Source organism: Pseudophryne corroboree, chromosome 5 (genome assembly GCF_028390025.1).
Source record: "Pseudophryne corroboree isolate aPseCor3 chromosome 5, aPseCor3.hap2, whole genome shotgun sequence".
NCBI lineage: Eukaryota > Metazoa > Chordata > Amphibia > Anura > Myobatrachidae > Pseudophryne > Pseudophryne corroboree.
The window spans coordinates 583353892-583365978 of NC_086448.1; the positions used below are offsets into that span (position 1 = coordinate 583353892).

The following is a 12087-nucleotide window of genomic DNA, read 5'->3' on the forward strand; positions in this document are numbered from 1 at the left end:
GGTGGGGTTATAGAGGAGGCGGCGCTGTGTATTCTGGGAACAGCCAAAGCTTTGAGCCTGTTGGTGCCTCGGAACAAGATCCTACTCTACACCCCATTGTCCATCCTTGTGGAGCCCAGTGTACCCCGCAGCAGAAAGATTAGTTCAGAAGATTAGTTCATGTAGTTCATTTAGTTCTTCATTTCACTCACTGACTCTGAGACTGAAAGGAGTGAATGGATTTAGAACTAGTCTAGACTATTACACATAGAGTAGGTATTTCTAATACTAGCTCATTGTAGGAGTTATAATCTTGTTCAAACTATCAGATATGTTTAATATGTCAGATTTTTTTTTATATTTAAGAAAAGCAATAAGTTATATAGCAACCTTATAGTGACATATTTATCTCTGCAATATTAATCCCATTGTTGGTACTCATTTTTACTTCATAATATGCAAGTGAAAGACCCAAATTCAGAGTAATGTAATAAGTCACTTTTTTCTGCCTTTAAAATACAGTAATTAAAAGAAAAAAATGTCCCCTTGCCCCAATGTAACAGACCTTAGAGAGAGATAAAGTGGAGATGTTGCAAAGTAACCAATCAGCTTCTGTCATTTATCTTCAACAGTCTATAAAGTGACAGAAGCTGATTGGTTGCTAGGGGCAACTACTCTAATTTATGTCACTTGAAGGTTCATAGTACATATCCCCCTATGTCTTCTGTGGATTGGTCATACCCTACAGAATAGCATGCAGCACTCAGCACTGTGTCTTTAGCTGATTGAGGGTCTAGCGTCTCACCTAATATGCTGGGGGAATGAATCCTTAGCTATATGCAGTTCAGTATCAGCTCCATACAATGCATATGCTGAGCACAGCAGTGCCACACATGGTAGCTTAGAAGTATTGTACTGACTTGTTATGGCTGTATGAGTCATTGAGTCAGTGAGCTGATCAGTGATCTGTAATGAATCAGTGAACTACTTGCAAGGAGAGTGACTCATGAGTCGTCAGGACAATGCAGCTCAATCAGCTCCATACAATCAATGCATATGCCTGAGCACAGCAGTGCCACACATGGTAGCTTAGATGTACTGTACTGACTCATATGGCTGTATGAGTCATTGAGTCAGTGAGCTGATCCGTGAGCTGTAATGAATCACTGAACTGCTGAACTACTTGCAAGGAGAATGACTCATGAGTCGTCAAGACAATGTAGCTCAATCAACTCCACAGAGTAAGTCCACTCCATGTCTGAGCACAGCAGTGACCCCTGTGGCAGCAGAGATGTACTGGCTCATGAGTATTGCTGAGTGACAGCTGAATAACAACATTGCTGCTGCTGCAGCAGCACCTACACAACACACAGCAGTATGCTCAGGAGCCAGTAGTACCAGAAGCAGCAGCAAGTGTTTGGCAATTTGGACTAATAGGACAGTGATTGTATCACAGAAAGGTGAGCAGCATGACCACACATGCTCACTCACAGACACACATAGATTTTAGCTAAGCAGTGCAGATGCAATTTTTTTTTTTATTAGATCTGTATTGCTGGGCAGTGTTGTACTTTTAGCTTTCATTTTACAGCATCAGATTCAGGAAATTAAAATCCAGTGAAGTGAATTAGACAGTGAGGGGCAGGATGCAGCTGCTGGCTCTATTCTGTCTGTGTCTAACTCCTCCTTCCTGATGAACTAATCTATGCCAGAGCTGTGAACTGAACGAACTAGTTCACTTTGAAGATTAGTTCATTTTGAACTAATCATTCATGAACTACCCATCACTATTACCCAGCCCAGGTAAGGCTGAGCAGCGACACCCACACAGACTGCAACAGCAACGCTGGGAGCGAGGCACACGGAGATAGCCGCTATATGTATGCCAGTGACCGGGAGAGGATGCATCACCGGGAGAGGATGCATCAGTGTTGGGGTTGGGGAACAACTTGCATCCCCTCAAACCCTGCGCCCGATGCGTGTGCCCCCTAGCCACGGCCATGACCCTACTGTTAGTAAACTCCTGTGAACTCAGGCAGCAGTTTATTGACTATGGGGTCTATTCATACAGCAGTGAAAAGCCCTGTTTTGCGTTAAACAGGGCTTTTCTCTGCTTACCGCAATTCACAGAGCGGGTTACCGTGGAAAAGTCTCTGACTTCTCCAGCGGTACTCCCGCTCTCTGCCTGAATCGCATCACCATACCTTTGTATGGTGAGTGCGATTCATGAAGGTGCGGAAAGCTCTGCTTTCCGCTTCTCCATGGAGTTCAGGTTCGCCATCTGAGGACGGCGTAACCTGAACTGTGGTGCGGAGACATCAGGGAAGCTCAATGCTTCCCCGATCGCTGCTCTGCACCTCGCGCTGGCTCCGCCCCCCGACCTCCCAGCAACCACTGCGGCCTGCCTGGAGGTCAACACCCTGCGCATGCGCAAAAGGACCCGCCGCTGGACCCCACGCATCGCTGGGAAGGACCGCTGGAGAAGACCTCACCGCAGGAGCCCCAGACACCGCAGCGCATCGTCGGAAGGGTAAGTATACATGAATTGCTACTTATCACAGCTATACATCGCATCGAAGCAATGCGATGTATAGTGATAAGTAGCAATTATGTTTTCGTTTTCTGTATGAATAGACCCCTATACCTTTACTTGCGAGTTCAGGAGCTGGTGAATCGTACCCAACTGTAAACCATACTTGCCCCCATGAGGGAGAAAATGCTCTGTTCCTGGTCTTTCCTGGTAATGTATGATTGCCATCACCTGTGGTGAAACACCTTTCTTATCAATTAACTAGCTCACTACAGGTGATGGCAATCATACATTACCAGGAAAGTACAGGAACAGAGCATTTTCTCCCTCATGGAGAGGGTCAGGTAGGCAAGTATGCTGTAAACTCCTATGAACTCAGGTGGCACTGTATTTTACTAAACCTTTACTCGAGGGTTCAGGAGCTGGTGAATCATACCCAACTGTAAACTCCTATGAACTCAGGCGGCGGCGCAGCTGAGCACACACGCAGGTCGCTGATAGGGCGGGCCGTGTAGGAGAGACCGTGGCCGAGCGGTCACACAGGTGCTCCTCCCTCTCCTCACAGCACACTGATTCCCATTCCCCTCTCTCGTTTCCTCAGTCGGTCCTCAATACGTACGGGGCTCTGCTCTGAAACGTTCCCGCCCAGAAATCAGCCAATCAGACGCCTCTCTGACATTAACGAGCGTTTGTCATATCCAATAGTAGGCAGCACCTTTTCCAACGCTGATTCGTTGCCTAGCAGGTAGCATTGGACCAATGGGAAGATGCCCTTCGCTGAGGGAGGCGGCGAGGGGCTGCTGCTCTTGCTCGGTGCCAGGAAGGCGTAGTAGTCAGTAGAGTGCTGCTGCTAGAGCGCTGTGCAGGGAGAAGGAGGATTGTTGCGGAGCAGTTGTATGTACGGTTGAACTTGTCCCACAACATCATGGCCGCTCAGAAGAAAGACGTGACTTACTACACGCTAGATGAGATTCAGAAGCACAATGACAGCAAGAGCACCTGGATCATCATCCACCATAAAGTGTACGATGTCACCCGGTTCTTGGAGGAGGTGAGTGGCGCCTGGGCTCGGTGTGTTTGTCTTCAGGGTGGAGAGCGTCCATGGGTCGGTCTGGCAGTGTCACTGACTGCACCCATCTCTCTCAGCCTGTCCTGCGGTATTACTCTCACTGACCGTGCGGTGGCGATCACTCTGCCCCCGGCCACAGGCTGCCTGCTGCTGCTGCTGCTGCAGCACACCTTGCACTTCGCCCTGGGACCACCTACTGACACTGACATGACAGCAGCTGATAAGGCAGCGTCTTCCGCTGCTATGTGTAGGCTGGCTGGTCACAGCATAAAGACACAACATACACAGCGTGCATGTTATACTTGTGATATAGTTGAGTGTCCCCAGGTATCAGAGCAGCAGACCTAGTGACATTGGGAGACGTATACTATTCAAATGTCACCAATTCTGCAGGTACTTGATCATATGAATTAGGAAGTGACTTCCTAAGGATCCCCATACATCAGCAATCGGAGCATTTGAAGTTTTGCAGATGATCGTGTAAATACATCGGCAATGTATGGGGTTCACAGATCGCACATTCCAACCAAAAAAGGGATTGGGGTTGGTAAATCAAGTTTTCCAACATGTTGGTTTTCACAAATCAATTGGAGCTGTTCATTGCTAGTGTATGGTAACAATCAGCAGATTTTCAGACCATTACTAGTAAAATGATGAGCCTTTCAGGATTGGCAGATCTGTATTTGCTGAAAATGATCTACGAATCACTGAAACATAGTGTAATGTATGAGTGCAGATTGGGGAGTCTTTAAATCTGGAGGAAAAAATCTTAGAATCTGCGATAAAAAATTAACAAATTTATTTTGTTGTTGCCGATGTACAGTAGGAAGTCCTTTAGTCGTGGGGAGTTATATCACATTAGATATCAGGAATAATGATGACTTGTGCACTGCAAGGCTACTCTTTGGAGACTTATTATTGGCATCAGAGAAAAATTAACGTGAAACTCTCACAATTCAGTATAAAAAGATTAAAACGGGCAAAAAATTCAAGCCGTAAATCTGTGCCCTGGTGGACAGAAAGGGTAATAGGCAGTGACTGTGAGTGGGAGGGCTAGGGAGCCAGGTATAGTGTAGGGAGAAGAACGAGAAGGTGGAGGACCCTGCTCGTGAGAGCTTATAGACACGTCTTGCTTTATCTAATGACATAAAGGGCCTAATTCTGAGTTGATCGCAGCAGCAAATTTGTTAGCAGTTGGGCAAAACCATGTGCAGTGCAGGGGAGGCAGATATAACATGTGCAGAGAGAGTTAGATTTGGGTGGGGTGTATTCAAACTGAAATCTAAATTGTAGTGTACAAATAAAGCAGCCAGTATTTACCCTGCACAGAAACAAAATAACCCACCCAAATCTAACTCTCTCTGCAAATGTTATATCTGCCCCCCCCCTGCAGTGCACATGGTTTTGCCCAATTGCTAACAGACTTGCTGCTGCGATCTACTCAGAATTACCCCCAAAGTCTGGAGTTCCATCGTAGCCTGCAGAGTGTGCAGTTGTTCTTTCTACCAGCTAAATGTAGAGGGGTAAATTTACTAAGATGGTAGTTTTTTTAGAACTGGTTATTGTGCTCATAGCAACCAATCAGATTCTACTTAATCTTTTCTCTAGCTGCTTCTAGAAGATAATAGTTAAAATCTGGTTGATATGGGTAACATCACCAATTCTAAAAAACTCCCACCTAAGTAAATTTACCCCAGATACTTTGTTACCATGTACAGTGCTTTCCCCATTACAGCAATCTCTGCACAATAGCAATGGTGTTAGGAGGCAGTGGTAGGTGGGTGTGGATCATTTAGATCTACACTAAAAAGGTTTACTGTCAATAGGTCCATATGGAATAGGTAGACAGTAGCAAAGGCCGTTATGCAAATGGTCCAAACAAAAATGGTCGACACAATTTTTGAAAACAAATTTGCGGTGGTGTGTGTGTGTGTGTGTGTGTGTGTGTGTGTGTGTGTTTTCTGCCGCAAACAAAGCCCAATTAGTGTACCGCGTTCACTCGTCATGTTTCGGGTAAGGTTACTATTCCCAGTCATAGTCCATGTGGATGGTAAAGTTGACTTTTTAGGTCTTTTTAGTGTAGATCTGAAGACCGGATACTGTGGTAGGTATATTGTCAGAGATGAGATAATAAACTACAGCTCCCAGCAGCCCTTAGCGCTGGAATGCTTTGGCGCTAAGGGCTGCTGGGAGCTGTAGTTTATTTAGTGCGTCTACTTCCCTGTAATGCGGCACGTTGGGACACCGTCGCTAACAATAGTGACTGGCTGGCAGAACTGACTGGCTGAATCAATGTGAGAGTGCTGTGCAGTGTCAGTCCTGGAGCTGCAGCTCCATCAGCCCCATTGTTAATCCTGCTCTGGGAACACACAGCAGCCAAAGGGCAGAGCCTGCCATTGGATGTAACCTGTGTGGGAGGGCGTTTCTTGCCCAATCAGCTGTGGACTGGGTGTGATAGACCTGCTGCTAACCCAGCGAGAGCTCCCAGCCATGCCCAGTGTTATACACAAAGTCACAGATCTGGGCTATTATATAGATAGAGATAGAGACATATAGATAGATAGATAATAAATATATATATATATATATAGGTCGCGGCTCCTAGCATGCAGCGGCACTCAGGGAAATGACTCATGGAGTTTCCAAACAAACGGTATTTATTCCATGATAGTGCAAAAAAGATCCAACGTTTCGGGGTGCTTCTGTTGTGTTCACCTTGACAAAGGGGTGGTAGCACCCCGAAACGTTGGATCTTTTTTGCACTATCATGGAATAAATACCGTTTGTTTGGAAACTCCATGAGTCATTTCCCTGAGTGCCGCCGCATGCTAGGAGCCGCGACCTATATCACTGATTCCAGAAGGCACCGGGGCCTAGTTCACTGTGAAGGGTGAGTGCCAATCCGTTGGTGTATATGTGTGTGTGTGTGTGTGTATATATATATATATATATATATATATATATATATATATATATATATATATATATATATATATATATCTCTATATCTTGTAGTGGGTGGACCGGCACTCCCTCTGTATAGCGCCCAGGTGCCCTCTGACGGAATGGGATAGAGCAGTAGGCTACGAAATACAACGTTTCGGGACACGCAAGTCCCGTTGTCAAGGTGAGTTACTCACCTTGACAACGGGACTTGCGTGTCCCGAAACGTTGGATCATATGGAGTGATTGAATACACTTGAATCTTTTTTCACAAGACCCTGAGTGCCGCTGTTTGCTTCGAGTATTTCGTAGCCTACTGCTCTATATATATATACCGTATATACTCGAGTATAAGCCGACTTTTTCAGCACTTTTTTTTGTGCTGAAAAAGCCACCTCGGCTTATACTCGAGTCAGTGCAGGCAGAGGCAGAGCAGTGTGAAGGAGGGACATGGAGCGCACAGCGCGCGGCGCTCCTGTGTCCCTCCTGCATCTCCGGCGGCAGCAGCGGCGGTTCTATTACAGGAAATACCCGTTCGTGACCTCTGATCACGAACCGGCACTTCCTATAATAGACCCGCCGCGGCCGCCGAAGATGCAGGAGGGACACAGGAGAGCCACGCACGCTGTGTGCTTCGTGTCCCTCCAGAAGACAGCGCGGGATCGACGGAGGGGTAAGTAACAACACTGTGGGGCATACCTGGCACTTGGGGAGGGAACGTATCTGGCAGCACTGTGGGGGCATATCTGGCAGCACTGTGGGGGCATATCTGGCAGCACTGTGGGGGCATATCTGGCAGCACTGTGGGGGCATATCTGGCAGCACTGTGGGGGCATATCTGGCAGCACTGTGGGGGCATATCTGGCAGCACTGTGGGGGCATATCTGGCAGCACTGTGGGGGCATATCTGGCAGCACTGTGGGGGCATAACTGTCAGCACTGTGGGGGCATATCTGGCAGCACTGTGGGGGCATATCTGGCAGCACTGTGGGGGCATATCTGGCAGCACTGTGGGGGCATATCTGGCAGCACTGTGGGGGCATATCTGGCAGCACTGTGGGGGCATATCTGGCAGCACTGTGGGGGCATATCTGGCAGCACTGTGGGGGCATATCTGGCAGCACTGTGGGGGCATATCTGGCAGCACTGTGGGGGCATATCTGGCAGCACTGTGGGGGCATATCTGGCAGCACTGTGGGGGCATATCTGGCAGCACTGTGGGGGCATAACTGGCAGCACTGTGGGGGCATATCTGGCAGCACTGTGGGGGCATATCTGGCACTATGAGGGCATATCTGGCACTGAGGGCTGTGTACGGCTAGAGCTGCATTTCCCACCCTAGGCTTATACTCGAGTCAATAAGTTTTCCCAGGTTTTTGTGGTAGAATTAGGTGCCTCGGCTTATATTCGGGTCGACTTATACTCGAGTATATACGGTATATGTATGTATGTATATATATATATATATATATATATATATATATATATATATATATATATAAAAAATATATTCTCTAACGTCCTAGTGGATGCTGGGGACTCCGTAAGGACCATGGGGAATAGACGGGCTCCGCAGGAGATAGGGCACTTTAAGAAAGAATTAGGATACTGGTGTGCACTGGCTCCTCCCTCTATGTCCCTCCTCCAGACCTCAGTTTGAATCTGTGCCCGGACGAGCTGGGTGCACCTTAGTGAGCTCTCCTGAGCTTGCTAGGAAAGAAAGTATTTTGTTAGGATTTTTTATTTTCAGAGAGATCTGCTGGCAACAGACTCTCTGCTACGTGGGACTGAGGGGAGAGAAGCAGCCCTACTCACTAGAAGATAGGTCCTGCTTCTTAGGCTACTGGACACCATTAGCTCCAGAGGGATCGTACACAGGATCTCACCCTTTGTCGTCCAATCCCGAAGCCGCGCCGCCGTCCCCCTCGCAGAGCCAGAAGACAGAAGCCGGCGTCAGAAGCAAGAAGACTTCGAAATCGACGGCAGAAGACTCCAGTCTTCATATGAGGTAGCGCACAGCACTGCAGCTGTGCGCCATTGCTCCCACACTAAACCCACACACTCCGGTCACTGTAGGGTGCAGGGGGGGGTGCCCTGGGCAGCAATTAGGTACCTCTTGGGCACTGTATATATGCATGAGCCCCCGCCATTATTTTTACACAAAACGCGGGACAGAAGCCCGCCGCTGAGGGGGCGGGGCTTCTTCCTCAGCACTCACCAGCGCCATTTTCTCTCCACAGCTCCGCTGAGAGGAAGCTCCCCAGGCTCTCCCCTGCAGAATCACGGTAGAAAGAGGGTAAAAAGAGAGGGGGGGGCACATAAATTTGGCGCAAAAACAGTATATACAGCAGCTACTGGGTTAACACTAAGTTACTGTGTGACTCCTGGGTAATATAGCGCTGGGGTGTGTGCTGGCATACTCTCTCTCTGTCTCTCCAAAAGGCCTTGTGGGGCAACGGTCTTCAAATAGTGCATCCCCTGTGTGTGTGGTGTGTCGGTACGCTTGTGTCGGCATGTTTGACGAGGAAGGCTATGTGGAAACAGAGCGGGTACAAATGAATGTGGGGTCGGCGCCGACACCCGATTGGATGGATATGTGGAAGGTTTTAAATGATAATGTTAATTCCTTGCATAAAAGGTTGGATAAAGCTGAAGCCTTGGGACAGTCAGGGTCTCAACCCATGCCTGATCCTACAGCGCAGAGGCCGTCGGGGTCTCAGAAGCGCCCACTATCCCAAGTTGTTGACACAGATATCGACACGGATTCCGACTCCAGTGTCGATGGCGATGATGCAAAGTTGCAGCCTAAAATGGCTAAAGCCATCCGCTACATGATTATAGCAATGAAAGATGTGTTACACATCACAGAGGAAACCCCAGTCCCTGACAAGAGGGTTTATATGTATGGGGAAAAAAGGCAAGAGGTAACCTTTCCCCCTTCACATGAGTTAAATGAGTTATGTGAAAAGGCTTGGGATTCTCCAGATAGAAAACTGCAGATTTCCAAACGGATGCTAATGGCGTATCCTTTCTCGCCAACGGACAGGTTACGCTGGGAATCCTCCCCTAGGGTAGACAAAGCTTTATCACGCTTATCCAAGAGGGTAGCCCTGCCGTCACAGGATACGGCCACCCTAAAAGATGCTGCGGATAGAAAGCAGGAGGGTATCCTGAAGTCCATTTATACACATTCAGGTACCCTACTAAGGCCGGCGATTGCGTCGGCCTGGATGTGTAGTGCTGTAGCAGCATGGACAGATACCTTATCTGAGGAACTTGATACCTTGGACAAGGATACTATAGTACTGACCCTGGGGCATATAAAAGACGCTGTCCTATATATGAGAGATGCCCAAAGAGACATTAGCCTACTGGGCTCTAGAATAAATGCAATGTCGATTTCCGCCAGAAGGGTCCTGTGGACTCGGCAATGGACAGGCGATGCCGACTCAAAAAGGCACATGGAGGTTTTACCTTACAGGGGTGAGGAGTTGTTTGGGGATGGTCTCCACAGCTACGGCTGGAAAGTCAAATTTTTTGCCATATATTCCCTCACAACCTAAGAAAGCACTGTATTATCAAATGCAGTCCTTTCGATCACATAGAGGCAAGAAAGTCCGAGGTGCGTCCTTTCTTGCCAGAGGCAGGGGTAGAGGAAAGAAGCTGCACAATACAGCTAGTTCCCAGGAACAGAAATTTCAGCCACAAGTGGGTTCACTCACAGGTGGATCCCTGGGCTATAGAGATTGTCTCAGGGTTACAAGCTGGAATTCGAAGTGATGCCCCCTCACCGTTACCTCAAATCGGCCCTGCCAGCTTCCCCCATAGAGAGGGAAATAGTGTTAGCAGCAATTCACAAATTGTATATCCAGCAGGTGGTGGTAAAGGTTCCCCTCCTTCAACAGGGAAGGGGTTACTATTCAACAATGTTTGTGGTACCGAAACCGGACGGTTCGGTCAGACCCATATTGAATTTAAAATCCCTGAACATATACCTGAAAAGGTTCAAGTTCAAGATGGAATCGCTCAGAGCGGTCATCGCAAGTCTGGAGGAAGGGGATTTTATGGTGTCTCTGGACATAAAGGATGCTTACCTTCATGTCCTCATTTATCCACCTCATCAGGAGTACTTCAGATTTGTGGTACGGGATTGTCATTACCAATTCCAGACGTTGCCGTTTGGTCTGTCCACGGCACCGAGAATATTTACCAAGGTAATGGCAGAAATGATGGTGCTCCTGCGAAAGCAGGGAGTCACAATTATCCCATACTTGGACGATCTCCTCATAAAGGCGAGGTCCAGAGAGCAGTTGCTGATCAGCGTAGCACGCTCTCGGGAAGTGTTACAACAGCACGGCTGGATTCTGAATATTCCAAATTTGCAGCTGATTGCTACGACGCGTCTGCCCTTACTGGGCATGATTCTGGACACAGACCAGAAGAAGGTTTTTCTCCCGACGGAGAAGGCTCAGGAACTCATGACACTGGTCAGAGACCTCTTAAAACCAAAACAGGTGTCGGTGCATCACTGCACGCGAGTCCTGGGAAAGATGGTGGCGTCATATGAGGCCATTCCCTTCGGCAGGTTCCATACGAGGACCTTTCAATGGGATCTGTTGGACAAGTGGTCCGGATCGCATCTACAGATGCATCGGCTGATCACCCTATCCCCCAGGGCCAGGGTGTCTCTTCTGTGGTGGCTGCAGAGTGCTCACCTTCTCGAGGGCCGCAGATTCGGCATTCAGGACTGGGTGGGGGGCAGTCACACAGGGAAGAAATTTCCAGGGTCTGTGGTCAAGTCAGGAGACTTGCCTTCACATCAATATCCTGGAACTAAGGGCCATATACAACGCCCTAAGTCAAGCGGAGACCCTGCTTCGCAACCAATCAGTGCTGATTCAATCAGACAACATCACTGCAGTAGCTCATGTAAACCGCCAAGGCGGCACAAGGAGCAGGGTGGCGATGGCGGAAGCCACCAGAATTCTTTGATGGGGGGAGAATCACGTACGAGCACTGTCAGCAGTGTTCATTCCGGGAGTGGACAACTGGGAAGCAGACTTCCTCAGCAGACACTACCTTCACCCGGGAGAGTGGGGACTTCATCAAGAGGTCTTCACGCAGATTGCAAGGCGATGGGAACTGCCACAGGTGGACATGATGGCATCCAGTCTCAACAAAAAGCTGCAGAGGTATTGCTCCAGGTCAAGAGACCCTCAGGCGATAGCTGTAGATGCACTAGTGACACCGTGGGTGTTCCAGTCGGTTTATGTGTTTCCTCCTCTTCCTCTCATACCCAAGGTGCTGAGAATCATAAGAAAAAGATGAGTGAGAACAATACTCATTGTTCAGGATTGGCCAAGAAGGACTTGGTATCCAGAGCTACAAGAAATGCTCAGAGGACCCATGGCCTCTACCTCTAAGACAGGATCTGTAACAACAGGGGCCCTGTCTGTTCCAAGACTTACCGCGGCTGCGTTTGACGGCATGGCGGTTGAACGCCGAATCCTAGCAGAAAAAGGCATTCCGGATGAGGTTATTCCTACGCTGATAAAGGCTAGGAAGG

General features: G+C 48.3%; 2 protein-coding genes across 6 annotated transcripts in view; one reads left to right on the plus strand and one right to left on the minus strand.

Moving 5' to 3' along the window:
* The window catches only part of C5H18orf63 (chromosome 5 C18orf63 homolog), a 506655-nt gene extending 503385 nt beyond the window's left edge, over positions 1-3270 (minus strand). For 3 of the 5 annotated variants that reach the window (XM_063923375.1, XM_063923373.1, XM_063923369.1), the window contains exon 1: positions 2911-3270. The gene's annotated coding sequence lies outside the window, so the exon portion shown is untranslated. The remainder of the gene's footprint in view (positions 1-2910) is intronic. The other 2 variants (XM_063923371.1, XM_063923370.1) reach the window with 2 other exon arrangements.
* A 67-nt stretch (positions 3271-3337) lies between these two features.
* LOC134928079 (cytochrome b5) overlaps positions 3338-12087 on the plus strand; it is a 115888-nt gene continuing 107138 nt past the window's right edge. Inside the window, exon 1 of the mRNA XM_063923377.1 lies at positions 3338-3560. Coding sequence (XP_063779447.1) covers positions 3435-3560 — 126 coding nt within the window. The 5' untranslated portion in view covers positions 3338-3434. The remainder of the gene's footprint in view (positions 3561-12087) is intronic.